This window comes from Juglans regia, chromosome 8 (assembly GCF_001411555.2).
Source record: "Juglans regia cultivar Chandler chromosome 8, Walnut 2.0, whole genome shotgun sequence".
Lineage (NCBI taxonomy): Eukaryota > Viridiplantae > Streptophyta > Magnoliopsida > Fagales > Juglandaceae > Juglans > Juglans regia.
In genome coordinates, this window is record NC_049908.1 from 10,534,363 (window position 1) to 10,558,934 (window position 24,572).

Below are 24,572 nucleotides of genomic sequence, written 5' to 3' on the forward strand. Positions count from 1 at the left end.
ACAAAAGATAATGTTTTCTAATAGAAGGTTGTTTATCAAAATAAAAATATATATTAAATACAAAAGCCGTTCAACGCGATCGAGAATTGTATGATGACACGTGCATTTATATCTTAAGGTGTAACCACTTTTTGGTAAACATATATATAATTATAAACCCTTTCAACAAATGATCATATTGGATCATCAAGGTCAATTTCGAGCCTGAGAGACTATTTTGAACTTAAAGATATCTATTCTAAAATCACGAGTCTATTTTTTCATAATTTGGCTGAAGATGATCTACTGTGCGTGCGTGCCTAATATAATAAGATGCATACGATCACACGTTAACCTAGGAACATTCATATTATACATCATTAATAAACCCACCAGACAACGATCAAATCCTTCCCCCATTCCTCTGACATGCACGTACGTACGTACGTAGCTGCTGACAACAATATATATCATCTTGAATAATTCTCGATCGTTGAACAAAGAGAGTTACGGCAATATTCTGGTAACGAGGAAATTACATGCAGCTAATTGCCAAGACGAATACATGCATGAACGCGAACTAGCTCGGTTTTTCTTTTTTTCTTTTTCCTTAAAAAAATGAGAGGCGGGCGACCAGCGTAGCAATCCTCTCTAAGTGTGATCATAGGAGCTCTTTCCATTGCGGAATATTCGGTTTGAGTCATAGTTAATTACTATCTCTAGGATGAGCCCGTCATCACAGCACGCACTTTCAAAATATTTAGCTGGTCCAAAGCAGTCCAAAATTCAAATTTTACTATCATAAATAGTTTTAACTTATATTCTGACTCAAACTCCTGTCTTTAAAGACATGAAATACCAATTTGTACTAATTAGACTATCAAGGTTTTAGTGCACACGACCTGTCAAGCTATCCGAATTCAAGTAATTTTTCTTATAATTAACAAAATGTTGTAGGAAAATAAACACAAAAGTAAAATCCTACATGGAACACACACACACACATATATATATATATATATATATATATATGTATATATATATTTATATTCAAGAGCGCCTAATAGCGTCACCGATTCTCCAAATAAAAAAAATGTGCATTTGAAACCCACCTCTTATATATTGCACAAAATAGGGAGTAGGCAATTATTATGCAGTGAGTTTTGCAACTAATCATTTCTATACATCACATATTATTTTGTTTTAAAAGTTTTCTTAAAATTATTTTTTGGTTTTATTTTTTTTAAATTTATTAAATTTTTTTACTTATCATCTATATACCATACATTTTGTAAGAGAAAAAAATAAAAAATAAAAAATATATAATATATAATATATAGAAATGATGAATAGAATTTTTATTATGCAGTCGCATACAAATAGGGGTGAAAACTGACGTCGTCGGTGCTGTTTTTGGGCAAAACCGACGCCAACCGACGTTTGAAAAAGGGGGGAGGCACCGACCGTAACCGGTCGATGGGGAAGAGAAAACCGATCAAGGCGGTTCTCTGGCGATTCTTGGTCGGCGTTGGTTCTTTGGCGATTCTACTGAGAGAATAATGTGAGAGAGAGAGAGCGAGTTGCAGAAATTGGATTTGGGAGAAGGAGGGGCTGGGAAGAAGAAGACTCATCTTAAAACGATGTCGTTCCACTTATGTTTAAGTGGAACGGCGTTGTTTCAGACTTATTTTTTTTCTTACGTCCTTCATAAAATGACGTCGTTTGGTTTCATGTCAAACGGCGTCATTTCCATTATCTGTTGTAATACTTATTAACATAAACGACGTCATTCCACTTAACTTAAACTTAAGTGGAACGACGTCGTTTCAATTAGGGTATATTAGAAGAAAAACAGATTTTATTATATTGGTCGGTTCAGCGGTTTGGTCTAGCTTTAAACTGAGATCGAACCGCTTCACGTCGGTTTCTTCAAATTTCCACTGCACGCTGACCGATTCTCCACCGGTTCCTGACGCGTTCGATCATTTTGTATCGGTGCCGTCAGTTTCTATACAACCCTACATACAAGATCTTCGTAACTCAAAAATTAATAGAGACTCGGATATTGAGGTTGACTTTGAAATAAATATGGTGGTCATCTTGTCTAAATCAATATATAAGACAAGGATCACCGATTCACCATGTTTGATTTGTTCTAGCGATTGACTATTATCATGGAAAAAGAGTACTGAGCCACAATTGGTAGCTACCGCTGACTCTAGCATATGGTTTTTAATATATATTTTTTAGTTATTTTTATAAAGATTTTATAATATTTTTAAATATTTAAAAAAAATAAATTTAAAACATTATTAAAAAATACTTCCTTAATTAGGAAGTAAAACAAAAAAGTATTTTTTTGTGTTTTTTATTTTACTTCGTCATTAAGGAAGTATTTTTTAATGATATTGTGAGTTTTTTTTTAATTTTTTTAAAATATTTAAAATTGTTAAAAAAATCTTTATAAAAAAGGAACTAAATAAAATAAAAAAAACACATGCTAGGGCCAACGGTAGCTCCAGAGCTACCAACAGTGGATCTAGCATTATTTTATGGAAAAATTATATCCATCGTATATCTCATGTACATAATACACATCATACTTTTTTTATTTTTTTTATTTTCTTATTTTTTTTATCAAATGTGTGGTATACGAATGATGAGAAGAGTAATTTAATAATTTTAAAAGGAATAAAAAAAAAAAAAGTGTGGATGAATGAAAATGATTAGTAAAACTAATTATTCGCACATGTAAATCGACTGATATGATCAGTACAAAACGATATGCATAAATTAATTCTTAACTTGTACTCTACTCTTAAAACTCTCCGATCCTTTATAAAAGGGTGTCTCTCTTTCCTCGCAATCTTGAAAGCAGATTACACCAAGCCTTCACCCTCTCCATTTTCCAAAGAAGAACATATCCTACGCGTGAAAAGCAATGGAACCGCCAAAAGTTACTCATGACCATGAATGGGTCATACATATAAGTAGAGCCCTAGAAGAAGCCCTCGAAGAGGACGATGAACCACTTCCCCCTAGCATCTTCAGCGTACCCAAAACCCTAATGTCTATCAAACCAGAAACATACACGCCACAGCTTGTAGCCCTCGGCCCATACCACCACCAGCGGCTTGAACTCTTGGAAATGGAGCACTCCAAGCTCGCTTCGGCTTTGAGAGTGCAAAAGCACATCAAAGAAATCAAATTTCGTGATTTGGTGAACCGCATTGCGGAAAGTGATTGCATCATTCGAGCTTGCTACCATCGATTCTTGGTGTTTGACCCAGAAACACTCGCATGGATATTTGCTATTGATGCTGCCTTCATATTGGAGTGCCTCCAAACCTATTCTTCCGTAACAAACCGAGGCTCACTTTTGCGAATATCTTCTAAAATGGCCCAGTTGATAGACTACGCCAGGAAGAAAACCACACATGACCATGCAATACTCAGGGATATCATCATGCTGGAAAATCAGATCCCTCTCTTTTTGCTTAAAGAAGTCCACCACGCATTTTATTATTACGAAGATCGTGACGAAGTATTAGCCGACATGCTGTTGGGTTTTTGCAAAGATCTTTCACCCATCAAGTACGTTAAAGATCAACAAAACTTCAGGGAAGAATGTTTCGCGAGAGCCCATTTGCTAGATCTTCTATACTACATGGTAATTGCGCCAAACTTGCAACTTTCAACTGATTGTGAGCAGGAAAAGCCAGAAGAGGATAAAGAGATTGGTTGGTCTAGAAAAGCCTGGAAATTAATCTTGAAATCGCTATGGTATATTTATTTTACCCCACTCCTCCTTCTTAGCAGAATTTTAAAGTCGAAAGTAGTCACACTCATACTCACAATACCATTCACAATAATCTCGACTTTTGCGAATCGAGGAAGCAAGAGTGCTACTGCTATAACCGATCTAATATCGTCCGCAGAGAACGTGGCTGAGAATTTGGAAATCCCATCTTGTCATGACGACGGGAAAGACGAAAGTCCTTTAGTCGAACAGATTGCAATCCCAAGTGTGACTGAGCTTCATAAAATTGGTGTAAAATTTCGTCCAGCAAAGGGTGGATTGAGAAGCATAAAATTTGACAAGTCTTCTGGCTCATTTTACCTTCCAGTTATTCACTTAGATGATAACTCCGAGGTGGTGCTAAGGAACCTCGTGGCCTACGAGGCATGTATTGCCCCTGAGGTGATGGCTTTTACACGTTATACAGAGTTGATGAATGGAATAATTGATAAAGAGGAGGATGTGAGGATTCTTCGTAACGCAGGGATCATCTTGAACCGCCTCAAAAGTGATGTAGAAGTGGCAACACTTTGGAATGGGATGACGAAGTCTGTGAGGGTAACGAAAGTTCCAGTTCTTGACAAGGCCATTGAAGGCGCGAATACTTATTATTCGAAGAGTTGGAAAGTGAGCATGAACCTAAACATGAAGAATTATATCTTTTCTTGGTGGCCATGTCTTACCTTTCTGGCAGCGAATACTCTAATATTGCTATCCATGGTGCAAACAGCCTGTTCTATATACACTTGCTCTAAATGGATGCAAGCCCTGTGAACATTCGTACTTTTTCTTGCCATACGATTTTATAATTTATTGACCGATCGATATGTCGACAGCACTTAGATAGATATATACGTTAATAAATTGTGTAAGTATATTCTTTGATACATAATTCTTTAATATTGTAATAAATGTCAACGCATTCTTAATTTTATATATAGACAATTTCGCGTCATATTTTATTTTGAAAATTCAGTTTATCAAATATATATTCAACCACTGAAAGCATTCTGCATGGCGGCGTACGTGAAATTTCCCGTAAAATAGAATATGGGGAACTTGGGCATATAAAATTTCGGAGGAAATTCCTTTCCTCGTTCAAGCACTCAATAAGTGCGAGGAAATTAGGAATTTCATTATATAACAAACAAGATGGTGTTTTTCCAAAACCGGACGAGATCAGTGTGCGACTATGAGTATGTGGGTCCCTTGCATTTTTTTTTTTATTTAAAAGCGAGTAGACCATTTAAGGGGAATAGACAGGTTACGCGGAAATTTTCCACCAGACCGTACTTTTTATTTAATTAATATATTTATTCTTATCATTTTATTTAAACATATATATATATATATTTAATATTTAAAAATTAAAAATTAAAAAAAAAGCCGACAAATCACTTCCGCCACGTCATCAACCAAATAAAAAGTTATTGGATCAAATTTGATTACGAAGGAAATGAGCTCCCGAACATATAATTTCTTCTAATATATATATATATATATATACACACTATTAAGGGTAATGTGCGCTGCACATTTGTCCGCTTGACCAATTTTATTATGTTTTAAATTTTTAATTATAAATGGATAAAAATTTATCTACTTTTTAGAATTTATTTTTCTATTTACAATACATATTATACATACAATTTGCATAATGTTTATAACTATAATATAACAATTTACAAAAATTAAAGAGTGTTTTGGATTAAGAGATGAGTTGAGATAGTTTGTGTATAGCAGAATAAAAGTTAAATTATTTATTATATTTTGTGTAGAAATTTGAGAAAGTTGTTTTGAGATTTGAAAAAGTTGAATTGTTTATTATATTTTGTGTGAGAATTTGAAAAAGTTATAATGATGAGATAAGATAAGTTGAGATAAGTTAAAATGAGTTGAGGTAGATTTTAAATGCAAACAAGGCCTTAAGTCACAACTGTCTACAAATATTTTTAAAGTATATATTAAAAGAGCAATAAGTTTGAAAGGAGATATTTAAAGCATTCAACTTACTGTCTCGGGAATGACATTAATAGAGAATACATTAAGCTTGTTTTGGCACAATTGGCCGTATTCATTTATCTGTGCATCCAACAGGATCATCCATTCTTTAATTGAAATTTGAGCTGCTATATTCTAAAAATATGGAAGTCGATCTTGTAATGATGAAAACATATAAATAAGTAATATATCAAAATTTTACAATAGATTTATAAATGCACATCTTACCTTGTTTTCATGTTCTAAAGAGATCCATTGTGGTGCAAATGATGATTTGTTCTGCTGTTGATCTGAACTTTATGACTACCGTAAATATACTCAACATCTAAAATTAATAAGGAGATTATTATTTGTTAGTATTCACATTTAGTACGTTCTAATTTTGATGTAAAAATCTATAATTTCAAAATCTGAAAGAAAATTTTTTAAAACAGTTTAAAAGTACGGATGCCTGCCACACGTGGCAACCTTGGGACCAGTGGCATCGGGTCTTCTAGATCCGACCTATACTTTCACTCTTAGTGTGGCACATGAGCTGCACGCGCTGCCACAACCAGTGAGGGTCTTTTGCCGACGATTCGACACAACTCCAAGTTGCTGCTGTCCTATCTTCTATCTTCCTACTTTTCCTAGCTAATGATCAAGTTAAAGTGATTGTGAAAATCTCCTTCAGCCAATCTAGGCTAACAAAATGTAGTACACAACTCTCTACTGTGACTTCTAGCTATAGGTTTATAGTCTGTTTATCAAATTATGTAAAAACAGCTTCAAGCGGCTTCCCCTTTCAGAAAATGGAGGGAGCCAAATTTTTACTCCTATCTCTCTCTTTTTTCTCGTGTTGTATCTGTTTGCTTTGGAAAGATTATTGGGGCTCTCACCCCATCAAACCTTGTATCCTATAATCTCTTAGTTTATATATGATATGCTTACTTAGAAAAAAAAAAAAGATAAAAAGAAAAAGAAAGAGAAATGTTTCTTTGTCTTAAAATTTTTCATCCCAAATTATACTTACTAGGTGTAATATTTAAGTGGTGACTATTCAAGTAGTTAATATATAAAGACATCTAGGGTTAGTTTGAATAGTAAGTTGAGATGAGATGATGTTTGTGAATAGTAATGAGATAGTTTGTAAATAATAATGAAATGATCTGAGTTAAAATGTTATATGAAGTTTTGGAAAAAGATAAAAAAAAATTGAATAAAAATATTATAAAATTCAAATATTGTTAGAATATAAATTTTTAATATTATTTTTGTTTTAGATTTGGAAATGTTGAATTATTTTTTGTTTTTTGTTTAGAAGTTTGAAAAATTTATAATAATTAGATAATGACTAGATGAAAAAATTGAAAATTGAAAATTAAAAAATATTTATATTGATAGTGTTTGGATATTAAGATAAAATAGGATAAGATAGAAACATCTCGAAAAGTTGGGGTTAATAAGATGAGAAATCCTTCCCGCAAGTGTCTCCTATAACATGCGTTTATCGGAACCAATGGCTAGCTGCCACGTATGCGGCACATCAAGACGCGAAGAGACGCGTGTTACAGGGAAAACACTCCCTAACCCAAATGAAAACCTCTCTCTGCTCTCTCGAACGAAAGCCCAAATGAAAACACTCCCTCTCTCTCGTCTCTCGCTCTCTCGATCCCGAAATCCTTCAAAATAGACGAAAACACTCCCTCTCTCTGTGCTCTCTCGCTCGACGGAACCTCACTCTCTCCGAATTTGTGATTTTAAAGTTTACTCCATCTCCGTCACTCTCCTTCCCTCTCGTGACCCAGGAATGACCCAAGTGGTAGTGCCGCCACGAAACCTGCAAGAAAGACGTTGAGGTAGTGCCATTTGGATTTGGATTGAAATTTTTCTTCTCCTCACAGTAGATTAGGGTTTTATTTTTTCGTATCCCTAATTTTCGGTTGATTATTTTTGTAGGTTTTTTTTACAATATATTTCCCAGAAAACCCATAACCCTCCCTTGAGCAAACCTGGGAATGAAGGTAATTTTTAGTGTACTAATTTTTATTAGGGTTAGTAGTTCTGGAACATTTACCAGAATTGGAGAAATCAATATGGTAATAGTAATCTTATCCCAGAAAAGGGAATGGTAAAAACCTTAGCGTATACTCATTTATGCTCCTCACAATTATTATAAATCAACTGCTCCATCTGTTATGATCTTGAATCAATTAGTGTAAGTTTTATGTTAAGCAATTAGTTATGCATTTCTTGGAGGTGAGATTGGTTGTTTACAGAATTAGTTATGCAATTAGTGTAAGTTTTATGTTAAGCAATTAGTTATGCATTTCTTGGAGGTGAGATTGGTTGTTTACAGAATTCTTGGAGGTGAGATTAGTTATGTTAAGGCTTCCTTGTAGAATAACTCATATTTCATGGATGTTTTGTTGTGTCTCACCTCCAAACCACTTTGCCACGGTCAGGGGTCCAACCCCACAATTATTCATCTAAATGTTACTTTTATTCGGTATTTGCCACCATAACTGATGTGTAAAATGCAGTATAACAACCTAGCTAGTTCTAGTTCAAGTTCTTTGAGTTCAAGATCAAAAGATGAAGCTGGGTTGGATATACCACTTTGCCACTGTGGGATCCCATCAAAACTAAGGATTTCTACCAAAGATACTAGTTTTGGCAGACAGTTTTTCAATTGTCCAAAGTATAAGATGGACAAACAATGCGGGTTTTTTCAATGGATTGATTTTGAAATGGAACAAAACAGTTGTTGCAAAATTACATTGGAGTTAGCTCAAAGAAGGAACAACAAGATCAATCAAGCACGTGTAATGGCTGAAGAAGCAAAATTCAAAGCTATGGAAAAGAAGTACAAGGAAATATTACAAGTTCTATTGTTGTCATGGTTTTGTATTGTTTTGCTTTGTGCTGTAATTTTTGTGATGGTTTGAACGATAGTCATGTATGTAATGGATTATGCAGTTTAATCTAGTTGATTGAATAGGTTTGAGATCGACTTTCTATTTAATGTATTGTTTTGCTTTCTGGTCAATGATCTGAGCGGGTTTGAAATCATGCAGCTGGTTGCATGCTGTAGCTCAGCTATATACAGACCATAATGATAAATATTGATCAGGATAATAAATTTATAAGCAGTTGGTTGCATGCTGGTCAATGATCGAATTTTTTTGCATGCTTGTAAAAGTTGATTTACTAGGCTGATTTTCAAAATTGTGAAGTCCCTCACTTCAGTTATAAAGCTTGGTCCCTTTAGTTTTTGGTTTACTTGTTTCTAGGCTTGATGTGGCCAAGCATTGCTGTTTGTTTAGTTGGTATTTGTTGGCTTCCTTCAACTCTATTTTTCCACCTCTATTCTTATGCTATGACTAAGAAAGCAACAGTAGGGAGCCTTATTGATTGGTCAGGAGGGATTTTGCACTGGTCTTATATTCTATAGGAACGTCCGATTGGGAATTGGATGCTTGCTGCGATGACCTGTTTTGTGCTCTTGATGCTATTCGGGTTTCTGATGTTTTAGAGGATGTGACGTGTCAGTTACCAATATTTTTTTTTCCTTGTAATTTAATACGTTATTACTTACTAAAATTAGTTTGCATGTATATAATGTGTGTAAAGTGGCATTTATGGTGTTTTGTCAATGGTTTTGCCTTGGTGATGCTCAAGTGGCAACAAGGTTTCTTATAATTAAAAAAAAAAAAAAACTTCACTTGTAACTTTAAAAATAAAAATTCAGTTTCCCCAGCTCCCTAGCTAACTGATATACATGATGTGTCTTTTTCTTCATAATAGTATTAGATCTTGTGGAATCTTGTGAAATCTGTTGGTTTTAAACCTCAACATGATAGCTATGAAGAAAATGGCCGGGATTAATTTTTCCCCTTCTACCAAAAAGAAAGGACAGGATATGGGTTGCTCACAGGATACACAAAAAAAGGATCCTCTACATTGATTTACCTTTTCTCCCTCACTATCACTATACTAGCAAGATATTGAATATGATAGAGCGTTATAATCAAAGTCAAAAATATATGTGGAATGGATTTAAGGCTTTTTAAGAACACTTCAAAATATTGGATGGCAAATGTGGAATAGGGAGATGCCCAAAATACAAATACATTAGATGCTCCAAATACATTAAGCCCATAAATTCAACATCTCAAAATTCAACATCTCCAACATTTAGCCCATGGAAACAATGCATTTATCGGAACCATCCATTTCCTGTAACATTAAAAAAAAAAAAATCAATTAACTTCCCACAATAAGACTACCATCATGAGTTTTACATAGAACTGCCAAACAAACAAAAGAACACCAACCTCATACTTCTTCATCAAGATCCACCCTTTGTGACATGTTGTCATTTACATTTCCAACATCTCTACATGAAAGACAAAATAAGCATAAAAATGAAGTGAAGTTATTAGATTAAAATACAAACAAAAATTTGAATATTTGTACCATACCCCAATAAAGAACAGCTATTCTTGGTATGATTCTCAATCTTACAAATGCTACAACGCCTTTTCTTCACTGATTAAGTCTCTCTTGGGTTCTTTGCTCTAAAAGATTTTGGTCTTCCTTTCGTTGGTACCCGTTGAGGATCTTGTATAGTTTGCGAAAAATTTGATATTACTTGTGAATTTAACACAGGGGGATCGTTACATGACATGTCTCCGCCTTCTAAATTTTGTTCTTTAATACTATCCATGAGAAGCAACTCCTTGTGTACCTTGTCCAATGTAAGAGAAAGATGGTCCATTTTAAACCTTGATTGTGACCCAAGTTCAGCAATATCGTAAAACTTCATCATCAAATGACTTTTTCGCATTATCGGATCTTCTTGTGTTGAAACATGCCCCTTGGGATTTGGTATTTCACGGATAGCTCGACTCTTAGCATTGATGGTCCATCGATCTAGAACATATTGATGTGACAAAGTATCTAAATTTGATTTCTTCATGAATACACATAGAATATGCCTACAGAGAATACCCACAAACTCAAACATATGACATATACATATTGCCTTTGCTTCTTTACAGTTGAAAGTCACATAATAGATACGTTTGTCCTTGCCCTTAGGTGCCACCTCATACATTTTACTCTCACCCTCTTGCTGAACCTTTGTTGCTTTGTATCGTTGGCAATTGAATAGCTCGTCTTGAAAGATATTGAAGAACTTCCTTGTATACACTTTGGCTACCTCTTCTTCAATTTCCCAACATGCTTTCAAAACCGGCCTACTCGACTTTGTTCTCACATCCTTATCTTTTTCCTTAAAATAACGTGCATCTAAGGCTTTCTCGTACTGATGCACAAAGTCACTCACCATCGTGCTTGATCGCACATAATTCTTGAAGAATTTATTCATGCTCTCGCTCCTTTGTGTGGTTGACATCCCGGTACAAAATGTCGTTCGCAAGTAAGCCGGGACCCACTTCTCCCTTCGGTTGTAAAGATTTTGGAGCCAATCATTACCTACTAGATCATACTTCACTAGTATTGAAACTCATTCCTCCTCGAACTCATCAGCTGTTATAGTATCATGGATACAATGATGAAACTCTTTTTGAAAGTCTGGAAACTTGTGATAGACATGTGCCAAATGTTCTGGAAATTTTTGTAAAATATGCCACAAGCATAACCGGTGAGTTGTATTTGGGAGTACCTCTGAAATGGCTTTGGCCATTGCTTTGTCATCATCAGTAATAATGGTTGCAGGGGCACGCCCAAGCATTGCTTCCTGCCATGTTCTCAGTAACCATATATAGGATTCAGCTGTCTCATTCACTAACAACGTACAACCAAACATTATGGTTTGGTGATGATGATTAACTCCTGAGAACGGCAAAAATGGCACCTTATAAACATTTGTGAGGTACGTCGCATCAAATGTGACGACATCTCCAAAATATTGATATGCAGATCTAAATCTAGCATCTGCCCAAAAACAGCTTCCCATACACCCATTCTCATTGACCTGCATTGAGTGCACAAACCCAGGTTCTTTACACTACCGTTCAAGAAAGTATGCATACAACCTTTGTGCATCTTCCTCTTCAAACAATTTTTTTCTTTTATTTCCCAAATAATTTTCAACGTCCTTTCTAATACAACCAATATTAAAATCATCACCTGCTTCTTTGCTTAACACCGACATTATCTTCCTTATCGGTACACCAGACTCATTCAATGTCTGAATGAGATTTTTTTGCACGCGTGTGACTCCTCTATGTCCACGTAGCATATTGGTACTTCTTGGTGTGAGTAGCTCATGATTGTGTTGAGGGTAAAACTTGCATACTACCCACCTTTCACCATATTTTTTTATACACATGGTAACTTTACACCCAATTTTTGTTTCAGCTGGTTCGGAAATTTGTCTTTCTTTTTGTTTGAGACTTTCACGCCTAAATCCTTCCCTTGTACAAACATAGTGTACTCCAATTAATTTTTTATCTCCTCTCGATAATTGCGTATGGTTGGTCCTAATTGCAAAACCTTTTCGTCTTGCATACGCCTTGTAAAATGCTTGGACATCCTCAACTTCATCAAATTCCTTCCTAATGAACGGTTCAAAAAGTCCACTACTAGAAGTGGAAATGACATTGACTCCATCTCCATCTCCCATATTCACTCCATCTCCATCACCATCTCCCAAATTCACGCCATCTCCCACATTCAATCCATCTCCCAAATTCACATCACATTGATTATCTACAGTTTCATCCTCAACAGTTTCATTTACAACTTGTGGACAGTTTCTAGTCGTTACCATCTGAACATCATCACTATCCGAACTCCACCCAAAATCCTTCATCCCAACATAAAACAATGTAATCAATATTAAATTAATCCCTAAAAAATTAGAGAGTATAAAACAATGTAATCAATATTAAATCAATCCCTAAAACAATGTAATCAATCAACTAGTGGCCGAGAGTGTTACTGGAAGTAGTTTTGCAACTTATTTTTTTAAAATTGGACCTCTAACATGGATAATCTGATAGTTTCTTGGGATGCATTTTGAAAAATAAGTCTTACATTACCTTTAAAAAAATCACAAATCACATGCATATTATTTTCCTTCAATTTTCACATTACTTAATAATAATGGGTCCAAGCTAACGTATCATGTAGTTACATTATCTTAGACTCATGATTATCATTGAGAAACTCATGTGTGATCTATTCCCATCTATTTCAAGCACTACCTTTAAAATCACAAACTTCAACGTTCGAAATGGTCAAATTTATCAACCTAAATGTTTAGCAAATAGGATTTTAATTTCGGCCAATATCTATCTTTGCCCAATAGTGGCAGCTTTTGGGTATGGATGCATGCATGCATGGTAATGCTCGAGATTCATGCATCATACATTGGCATAAGGCAAAGGAGCATGCACAGATGGTGACAAAGTGTATAGGCATAATACAGATTTTTCATTTCATTCTAGATTACAATTGGAAACTAGAGAAAACTAGAGAAAAACAACAAAACACAGACCATATGGAAAACTGGTTGACTGGTTTGTCGTTGCGCAGATGGTGATAAATCAAAGCCAAAAACCCTACAACAAATTCACGCAAAACACAGACCATTAGAATTAGGGATTACAAAAAATTAGACATGTGCCAAAAAATTAGAAATATGAGAAAATTGGAGGAAATTGGTACCTGAGTGAGGTCCTCCGACGGTGAATTTGCAATACAGTTTCGGGGTCTTAGTTCCAGGTTCTTGATCGAAGTAGAGAGAGGGAATGAGAGAGAGAGAGATTCTAAACTTCTTCTTAGGGTTTCCGTGAGAGAGATCGAAGGGGAGAGAGGGAAGGAGAGAGACAGAGATTCTGAAGCTCGGTTTAGGATTTTCGTGAGGGAGAATACAGATCGAAGGAGAGAGATTATGAAGCTCGGTTCGGAGAGGGAAGGAGAGTGAGAGTGACGGAGACCGAGAGAGCACAGAGAGCGGGAGAGCACAGAGAGAGCGAGAGAGCGAGAGAGAGTGAGACTGATCGATTTCGTCGAGCGGGAAGGGGAGAGGGAGTGATCCCCTGCTATGCGTGTACCGTGATTTACTGAGGAACTGTATACGTGGCAGCTCGTGATTCGTCTCCATTAATTACCGATTATCGGTGCCACCTGCCCAAAGAAGCTCTGTAATAAGATCTAGATGAAGATTAGCATTTTCTTTTAATGAGAATCAATTGTGAGTGATAGTTTGAATGAGATTGAGATTTTCTATAATTTTATTATTCAAATATAATTTACATAGAGATATAGACGCAATATGTGGACTCTTATCTTAGCATGCGGTGGGATTTGCATGCAATATTTAATACAGCGAGATGCAATGGTACTTGTGTTTTTTATTTTCGAGTTGTAAAAACTATTTAGATCAAAAGAAAGAATAGTAAAAAATTTCATCAATTCTGTTTTGTTACTTATTATTCTTACACATTATATACTACACTTATTTTTATTTTTATTTTTCTTAAATTAATTAAATTCTTTTACATATCATCTATATATTATATATTTAATAAAAAAATAAAAATAAAAAATTATATATTATGTGTGGCATATTTTCAAAAGAAAAATGCTTAAGGCAGTTGCCTGGTGTAAGCGTGGGGGAAATGCTTCCTACGTGGAAAATGAAGCCAAAACGATTGGTTTAAGCCAACTTTACTCTCTCTCCCTCAGTTTGATCTCGCACCGAACCACCCTCGAACCTTCGCTCCCTTCCTTTGCCTTGAACCAGTCTTCTTTTTCGCATGACAGCTTTGCCTCTCCCTCCCTTCATCTTCCTAGGATCGTCTACCCAAGATCTCGGCGTTCACCCTTCCTCACGTATAGATCTATTGACTTGAAGTGTTTTTGTCACCCTTCTTCCCCCCTTCTCCGATTTCTTTGGACTTAAAACTTTTTAGTGATCTCTATTTGCTTGTTGATACTCTTCTTCGTCCTGTCGCTTACTATGACATCACCATGATTTATTTTATTTTTTTGATTGCTTATTTGATTCTGACATGATGATACATTGGATTTAGGGGGGCTTTCGATGTTTCTCTTTTCCTTTTTTTTTTCTTCTTCTTTTTATTTTTTAAAAGAAACCATATCTGTGGGAATATTGATCTTCAATTTTCTTTTATATGTTGTTGGTTGATTTAAAAAGGTCTCTACATATACTTTTTTTTAGGATAAAAAAATGTAAAGATAAAGAGTTGGGTGTCAGGGAATAGTGGGTTGGGTTTGGTGGCTTTCAACCTTATGGCTATGGGTGGCTTTCAACCCCCTCCATTTCTAGTAAGAAAAATTCTAAATGCAGTCCCAGATTGAGGCTTGGGTGCGCACGAATTATTGAAACGACTCGTTTCATCCCAAATACATCATCTCCCTTAGTCCCTCTCCCTCCCCCTCCTTCCCCAATTTCCTTGCGCGAATTAGGTCTCTCTCTCTCTCTCTCTAATGCGTCGTCTTGTGCAATTTTAGTTTCCTTCCATACAAACTTACTTCACTCAATGCTTGTTAGTGTAGAGACAAAAGATGAAGATGAAAATTTCTCGTTTTGGTTTCCAGCTATGGCTTCTTAGACTCTTTTCCCAGGGACTTTTGTCATGGGATCCCGCTGCAATACGACTGTGTTCTTATTCTTGGGTAGGTTTTCCTTTTTTGATCGCCCGAGTAAAGAGCCAGGGGGCCTCGGGTTGCTGCTACCTGGACTATTTGGAAACCAAAGTCTCTGATGTGAGTATTAATGGTAATCGTTCACTTATTCTTGGGAAAACGTTCGCTTTTTGGCTTCTGGACTTAGTATTTTATTGTTTGGTGATGAATTTCTTTTTTCCTGGTTGACGGGTTGAACAAGTTTTCACTTAGTTTGAGGGGGTTTGTGGTTTGGATGGTATATTTGAATGATGAGGTTTTGACGCAGTTTTCTTGCAATTGGTTGTTCATTTATTTGAAAGTTTGTTTGCTAAGTAGGCTTTGGTCTTGTGAGTTCGGCATGAAGAAAGAAAATAAATATTCTATCTTGCAAAGTAAGGACTCCATCTTTACTAGACTACCAGTTTATTGTTTTCTCTGAAACAGTTGTATCTTTTAAAGTTTACTTGAACTGCTATTGTATTGGATGACCTGCGAAATACGAGAAAGCTTAACTCTTCCTTCCCTCAATGTACACTCTATTGAAAAACTTGGATCTTCTCCGTGTCCGGACCATCACATTGACTGAAATTCTAGAAAACTCGGTTGAAGCCTGAAAGTAAAGATAAAATAATAAGTTGAGAACCTCTTCAGGCCGAATGAGGCGAATCGCTGGAGGGAGGGAAGGAAGAAAACTGGATCTGATCATTTGAGCTTAGGGGCCTTTTTGACATTTCGTTATAATTTAAAGAGTAAATTGCTATTAAGTACATTCGTCCGCAAGCAAGCCCCAACTCAGGACTGTACCTAGCAGTTCTCTTCTAGTAATTCGACTCAGGGGACTTCCCTTCAATTGCATTGATATTGACATTTTCAATTTCTTTGCTGGATTGAACATTGTGGATGTATGTGTCAAGTTGTCAACAAGAGATGACGGTTCTCGGGAGAAGCCTTTGTTGTCTTTGCGGGATCACTGCAGATTGAGTTTGCTTTACAAAGAGATCGGCAGAGCATGGGTACGAGGTATGTGGAAGTTTCAGATGCAAGAGGCATGATTACTACAATGCTGTTGTAGTTCCCAGACGAAGACCAAACGAAGGACCAGACGAAGACTTTATCCTTCGACTTACTCTCCCACACGAAGAAACAAAATAGATGGCACCACTCCCACACGAAGATGAAGATGAGGCAAAAACGAGATCTGCAGTTCTTTAAACGCAGACGAAGGCTTCGTTTGGTTCCTCAAATACTCTCAACTCATTTCAATTAATCATTACAACTTTTTCAAATCTCAATACAAAATATAATAAACAATTCAATTTTTTTAAATTTTAAAATAATAATAATATTAAAAAATAATATTCTAACAATATTTTATCATCTTAACTCAAATCAACTCAACTCATTTCAACATCCAAACACAACCGAAGACGTTTAGCTTTGGGTGTTTTTTACTTTTTTTTCCTTTTCCTTATTTTCTTATATATCGGCTGTCATCATCCGATTGCGCAACCATTTTACCAGCCGCTTGTACGTGAAAGAACTGTTTGCAATTTGATGAGTTGTTTACGATTAGCCTAGCTAAAAGTGACGGGTATGGTTCCGAGAAATGGACTAGGGCCTCAAAAGACTCGAAATCTGTACTTTTGGTAGTGGTTTATGCTTATTAAATAAATATGCACAGGTTCTTCGAACTTTCATGGTGTTTCATCATTTGTATAATCCTTATACATAATTCTCTAACGTACTTTAAAAATAAAAAACTTCTAATTATAAATAAATTTTATAAAAATAAATTTATAAATTAATATAAATTTATATTAATATAAGAATTTATCTTATAATAAAAATAATTTTATAATATTTTAACATATGACGTTATGTTAATTAATTTATGAATTTAATTTTATGAAATTTTTTTATAATTAAAATATTTATTTATTTTCAGTTAATTCATTATAATTCATAAACATTTTACTATTATTTTATTACTATTGTATTTGATTATTATTGGGAATTATTTGTTATATTCGTCGAGCCTAATCGTCATGGCATTTCATTTCCTTTCCGCGCAAAACGGTTGTGCATTATAAAGTACTCCTTCATCTCCGACACTGAAGTTGACACCACAAGCCTTATATCATTACAGTTGATGGCCTTCTGGCTTTCAAAACCAGTACAGGCTGAACAGTTTGCACATGATCGATGATCTACTTCCACACCCACAATTAAATTGACCATTTTGCGACTGCAGATAGCGTCACCCAATGTCAAAACAAATGTAGAATAATCTGAAGAGAAAATTGTGGCCAAGGAGTGATCAGAATCCATGTGAGAATCAACGATAGCTATATATCCATGCACAGTATCTTTCAAATAATGGACGACGGTACTTTAAATAAATTAGCCGTTGGTAAATCCCAGAGGGGTTTTAAGTTCTGGGTGGACGTTTCTGCGATCAGATCATCTGCATGCGTGCTTGGATGAAGATATGTACCAATACGATTTATTCAAAACATTACTACTTCAGTGTACTGTGTACCCATCTCTTAATTGTTTTGTATTTATGAACTTCTTACCACATGGGTATTTCCGTACACATATTCCAAATTTAAAAGTGCTATTACACGAAGGAGCTAGGAAGCAACCCTTTCCTGACTGGCCAACCCGTGAAAAAGATTGTACTTATCCTCCTGCTCTGTTGGGTCTGGACAAAGAAAGCCATCCATGACTCTTTTTGTCTGTATGTATCGATTTTTAGCAACAGTGGAATCAGGAACAAGAACCAAAACTCTTCTCACACACAGACATACAGCTTTTGAATCCACGACAAGTCATCATCATTGCAGAAATTCAAGAATTTCGCAGAGATGAAAAGCCGACTGTCTTCGTTTGATGAAGGAGAAGAAGATGATCAGTATGGGTTATGGAAAATGGTTCATTATTGGTGGCGTTCAGCTGCCAAGTTCGGTGAATGTGTCAAGCACAAGTTTTTATTGAAGATAACGCCTATTTATAATGCAGTTTTTTCAATAAAGTCTATTAATAGTATTTTGTTATTATAGAGAAATAGTAATTTTAATGCTCTGTAAAGCATCTTGGGACAGTATGACTTTTAATGCTGTAATTTTCAATTCTATTTATATAATGTACTTCTCTATCTATAATATGTAGAACATCAGAATCAATCAACAAGTATTTTGGTTGAAGTTCTCCTCTACTTTTCTATCTTTTTACTTCACCTCTGTACTAAAAATACCAACTGTTGGTATCAGAGCAGCTTTCGGTCTTTGGGATATGATGGCTGCGTCTGGTTCATCTGCAACTCTTCCCATGTTTTCTGGTGAAAACTATGACTATTGGAGCATAAAAATGAAAACTCTTTTCCTATCTCTTGATCTGTGGGATGTCGTTGAAAATGGAGTCTCTTCAATTGCTGAAGGCACGTCTGAAAGAGCTTCTGATCTTACCCAAGTCAAGTCTGGTAGGCAAAGGGATGCAAAAACCTTGTTTATTCTACAGCAGGCTGTAAGTGAGTCCATCTTTCCAAGGTTGATGAGGGCTTCTTCTTCCCAACAAGCTTGGGAGATCCTGCAACAAGAATTTCAAGGTAATATCAAAGTTAAAATTATCAAACTTCAAGGGCTAAGAAGGGAACTTGAAAATCTCAAAATGAAAGAATCTGAGAATATCAAGGAATATTGCTCTAGAGTCATTGAAGTAGTGAATCAAATGTGGGCTTATAATGAAAATATTTCAGATGAAAGGATTGTTCAGAAAATCCTCATAAGCTTGACTGAAAAATATGACCATATAGTGGCTGTCATTGAAGAAGCTAAAGATCTATCTTCACTTTCTGTCACCGAGTTAATGGGCTCACTTTATGCTTATGAACAATGGATTAGCAGAAGGAATGAGGTGTCTTTGGAAAATGCATTTCAATCCAAAGTTGGTCTAAAGAATCAACAGTAAAAGGAATTCAAGAAAAAGTTCAAGGGCACAGCCAAAGGAGGAGAAAATTCTCAAAAGAAAAAGGGAGAATTTTTATCTTTTGGTGTTTGCAAGAAGACTAATCATTTGGAGAAAGATTGTTACCACCGTGGCAAGCCACAATGCTCAAATTGCAAGAAGTTTGGGCATGAGGAGAAAGATTCTCGGTTCAAGAACAAAAATAGCAAGCAAATTTCACCGAGGACAAGGAAGAGCAGTTGTTCTATGCTTGTCATGTTGCAGCCGAGCAAAGAAGAGAGTGGTTTCTTGACAGCGGGTGCAGCAACCATATGACACCAGATGGGAGCTTATTTTCTCAAATCTATAAATCTGTATGTGTTAAAGTAAAGCTTGGAAATGAAGATTTGGTGGAGGCAAGTGGTAAAGGTACGATTGCCATGGAAACCAAGAAAGGGACTAGATTCATAAAAGATGTTCTTCATGTTTCTAGCCTTGATCAAAGTTTGCTAAGTGTTGGGCAAATGATGCAAAATGGCTATTCACTTCACTTTGAGGGAAAGTTATGTGTCATTCTTGATTTGAAGAAAAACAACCAAGTAGTGGCAGAAGTTAAAATGGGAAATGGGAGAAATTTTCCCATTACTTGGCAGTACCCAAGAGCAATGATGGTCAAATCTGATGAAACAACTCTTTGGCATCAAAGATTTGGTCATTACAACCTAAATGCCTTAAGGATGTTAAATCAGAAGAACATGATAAGAGATATGCCTTTGCTGGACCAAAACATGCCTACTTGTGAAGGGTGTATGATGGGAAAGCAACATAGGCAGCCATTTCCATTAAGAGAAGCTTGGAGAGCAAAATCAGTACTTGAGCTAGTGCATACTGATCTGTGTGGTCCCATGAGGACATTCTCTCAAAGCCAAAACAGGTACTTTATGCTCTTGATTGATGATTTTTCAAGAATGACTTGGGTTTGCTTTCTTAAAGAAAAATCAGAGGCTTTTAGTGTTTTCAAAAACTTCAAATTGCTGGTTGAAAATCAAAGTGGTCAAAAGATGAAGATTTTGAGAAGTGATAGTGGGGGTGAATTCAACTCAAGTAAGTTTGATGAATTTTGTCAAGAATAAGGGTTGGAACACCAATTGACAGTTGCCTACACTCCACAACAAAATGGAATCTCGGAAAGGAAGAATAGGACTGTTATGGAGATGGCTAGGTCCATGCTAATGGCAAAGGGCATTCCAAAAAAATTCTGGGCTGAGGCTGTTAATACAGCAGTATATGTCCTAAATAGATGCCCCACAAAGGCAGTGAAGGATATGACTCCAATCGAAGCATGGAGTGGACACAAGCCAACTGTTAGTCACTTCAAAGTATTTGGATGTTTGTGTTACATTCATGTACCTGAACAAAAGAGACACAAACTTAAAGAAAAGTCAGAGAAAGGGATTTTTCTTGGGTATAGCTCTCAATCCAAGGGATACCGGATCTTCAATCTCAAAACTCAGCAGCTGGTCACAAGTAGAGATGTTCAGTTTGATGAGCATTCAACCTGGAAATGGGAAGAAGAGCATGAACCAGATCTGACTCTTCGTGTTCCAATTATCGAGCAAGTTGAGGAAGAGCTTGAAACATCAGCTCCAAATGATCAACCTTCATCACCATTCTCTGTTTCAAGAAGTGACAGCAACTCTAGAAGTTCAGCATTTTCATCACCTGAGACTTCTCCAAGAAGAGTCAGGGCATTAAATGAGATATATGAATCTTGCAACTTCAGTTCCATAAAGCCTGAAAATTATGCAGCAGCTTCTAAAGAACAAGTTTGGTGGATGCAATGAATGAGGAGATTAGAATGATTGAGAAAAACAATACATGGGAGTTGGTTGCATATCTTAACAGCAAGGATGTTATCGGAGTTAAGTGTGTATATAAAACAAAGCTCAACCCAGATGATTCTTTAAACAAGTGTAAAGCAAGATTGGTTACAAAGGGCTATTCACAACAAGCTGGGATAGATTTCAATGAAACCTATGCACCCGTAGCTAGGTTGGACACCATCAGAACAGTAGTTGCACTTGCAGCTCAAAGAAGTTGGAAGATCTCACAACTTGATGTAAAATCAGCTTTTCTTAATAGAGAACTTGAGGAGGAAGTGTATGTTCAGCAACCCGAAGGCTTTATGAAGGAAGAAGGGAAAGTATTTAAGTTAAAAAAGGCTCTCTATGGGCTTAAACAAGCACCTCGAGCTTGGTACAACAAAATAGATAGCTATTTTTGTGATCATGGCTTCAAGAGAAGTGTTAGTGAACCTACACTTTATGTCCAACTCAAAGGTGAAAGTTTGCTCACTGTCTCACTTTATGTTGATGATTTAATTATAACAGGAAATAATTCGGTTATGATTGAATCATTCAAACAAGAGATGATGAAAACATTTGAAATGAGTGATATGGGACTAATGCACTACTTCCTTGGAATGGAAGTATATCAAGAATGAGGCATTTTCATTTCACAAAGGAAATATGCTCTTGATTTGCTCAACAAGTTCAATATGGCTGAATGCAAATCAGCAGCTACTCCTTAGATAGCAAATGAGAAATTGAAGAAGGAAGATGGTGCAAAAGAAGCCAATGCAGCAGCATATAGGAGTTTAATTGGAAGTTTACTTTACTTGGCTACCACTCGGCCTGACATCATGTATGCAACTAGCCTTCTCTTAAGATTCATGCAATGTCCAAGTCAAATCCATTTTGGAGCTGCTAAAAGAGTGCTGAGATACATTCAAGGCACAAAGGATTTCGGCATTTGGTATAAACCAAGTTCTCATTCAACTTTGACTGATTTTACTGATAGTGATTGGGCTGGTTCTGTGGATGATATGAGAAGCACATCCGGGTATTGTTTTAATCTTGGAACTGGTGTGTTTTCATGGGGATCCATGAAGCAAGGATCTGTAGCACAATCCACAGCCGAAGCAGAGTATGTGGCTGTTGCGGGAGCTATAAATCAAACCATTTGGCTGAGTAAAATTCTCGAAGATATGGGTGCAAAACAGCAGCTGCCAATTATGATTTATTGTGATAACAAATCAGCAATAGCTTTGGCAAAGAATCCTGTCTTTCATAGCAGAACTAAACATATTGCAATCAAGTATCATTACTTGAGGGAAGTAGAAGCAAAAGGAGATGTGAAGTTGAAGTTTTGTAAGTCTGAAGAACAAGTTGCTGATATTTTCACAAAGGCACTTCCAAGAGGCAAATTCCAGTTGTTGAGGCTCAAACTTGGAGTGTCAAAAAAATGCATCAAGGAGGAGTATTGAAGATAACGCCTATTTATGATGCAATTTTTTCAATAAAGTCTATTACTAGTATTTTGTTATTATAGAGAAACTCTCTTATCGTGCATCTTGGGACAGTATGAGTTTTAATGATCTGTAATTTTCAATGTTATTTATATAATGTACTTCTCCATCTATAATCTGTAGAACATCAAAATCAATCAACAAGTATTTTTGCTGAAGTTATCCTCTACTTTTCTATCTTTTTACTTCACCTCTGTACTAAAAATACCAACAAGTTTGACCTCCCAAATGTCTTAAGCCTTAACACCTAGGCTTAAAGTGCTAAGGGAGATGGAAAGGTTTGCTTTGGTTGCACCTGATGGGCTGAACGAGCTTCGGCACAAGCTTTTCACATATCGTTCTGGTGATTTTTGGGTGCCCTACGGGGGATCAACATGGAAGACATGGACATTCTTCCAACTATTACAATTCTCTTGCTGGGTTTTACTAGTTCAGGCAAAAGCTCACTCGTGAGCCTTATGTACAGTGTTCTTGGGCGCTCTGGGCTTACACCATTCAGTCAAACATCACTAGGTAAGCCACTGCTTTATTAGTTCTAGTTTTGCTTATGATGTGCCATTTTTGTGCTGAAAATGTACTCAAAGATGTTTGAATTGTATTGATTCAAGATAACAGATCATTGAAGTAGTATTCTGTTTTCTGTTGAAGGGAGTTTTTCCAATTTCACCTCTATCCTTATGAAAAAGCATAATGTGTTGAGATCTATGCAACGCGGGTTTTGTGTTTATGATTCAAGGGGCTTTAATTATGATGAAGTGGGTGAGAATCTTGAAGAATTGTTGAGTTGGATGACTGATGGTGTTCATCATAATCAGCTATACTTAAGGTTGGGAGATGATACATTGAACAATGATGATATGGAAAATCACTCCATGACTTCATCTTCAAGATTTCTCAAAAGGAGAGTGAACTATGCAATGGTGGTGGTAATGATATCCTTACACGCCGGCCTTTGCTACTACTTTATTATTACTCTCATATTTTTTTTCCTTTTACTATTTGAATTTGGATTAAAAATTATAGAATATTACTATAGAGGTTCAATGACCCGTGTATAATGTGACTAAAATCCTCAACAGAATATTGAGGCTATTGGTTTCATTATATAGAACGTATTTACAAATGGAATGTCCTATATAATAGGAAACAAACAACAGAATACATACAGTTGAAATTATCCTAGCTATAAACTAGGAAAGTAAAGATATATACAAGATAAAATCATCTAAGATCAAGGAAAGGATCTGAAGATGATTCTTCCTTATCACCCCCTTCAAGCTGAGCGTGGCAAAAGGAATCACGTGAAGTTTGTTATGGAAAAGTAGAAGCTGAGGCTTGGTGACTCCCTGGGTCAATGAATCGGCAAGCTAAAGATGTGAGGAACAAAGGCGACTTTTAGAGAATCATTGGCAATTAATTCACAAACAAAATGGTAGTCAATCGCAATATGTTTAGATTGAGGTCAAGTGACAGGATTGACTGCCATAAAAATAGCACTCTTGTTGTCGCATAATATTTTTGGAGGGAAAGGCAGTTGAAGACGTAGATCACGGAGTAGCTGAACAATCCAAGCAACTTCAGCGGTAGCAAAGACTAAGGATCTATACTCAGCTTCGGCACTGAAGCGAGAAACAATGGATTGTTTCTTGGAGCACCAAGAAACAAGATTAGCACCTAAGAAGATAACATAGCCGGTGGTAGACCGACGTGTATCAGGACAACCCGCCCAATCAGCATCAGAATAAGCAAGCAACTCATGGGAGGAGGTGCGGTGGAGTTGAAGACCATGATGGCCCGTGCCTTAAACATAACGCAATATGCGTTTGCGTGTGCGAA

At 36.1% G+C, this 24,572-nt stretch overlaps 2 protein-coding genes and 1 pseudogene across 2 annotated transcripts; 2 read left to right on the top strand and 1 right to left on the bottom strand.

The window, feature by feature from the left end:
• Positions 1-2,920: 2,920 nt before the first annotated feature.
• Positions 2,921-4,552, top strand: LOC109019043 (putative UPF0481 protein At3g02645). Its single transcript, XM_019001268.1, has one exon. The coding sequence runs from the start codon at positions 2,921-2,923 to the stop codon at positions 4,550-4,552; it is 1,632 nt and encodes a 543-aa protein (XP_018856813.1).
• A 5,403-nt stretch (positions 4,553-9,955) lies between these two features.
• LOC118349181 (protein FAR1-RELATED SEQUENCE 5-like) lies at positions 9,956-11,111 on the bottom strand. Its single transcript, XM_035692758.1, has 3 exons — positions 10,546-11,111; positions 10,103-10,157; positions 9,956-9,997 (listed from the first exon to the last, which is right to left on the bottom strand). Exons 1-3 carry the CDS (start codon positions 11,109-11,111, stop codon positions 9,956-9,958), a joined length of 663 nt encoding a protein of 220 aa, XP_035548651.1.
• Positions 11,112-18,163: 7,052 nt separating this feature from the next.
• LOC118349182 lies at positions 18,164-24,323 on the top strand (annotated as a pseudogene).
• The last annotated feature ends 249 nt before the right edge of the window (positions 24,324-24,572 follow it).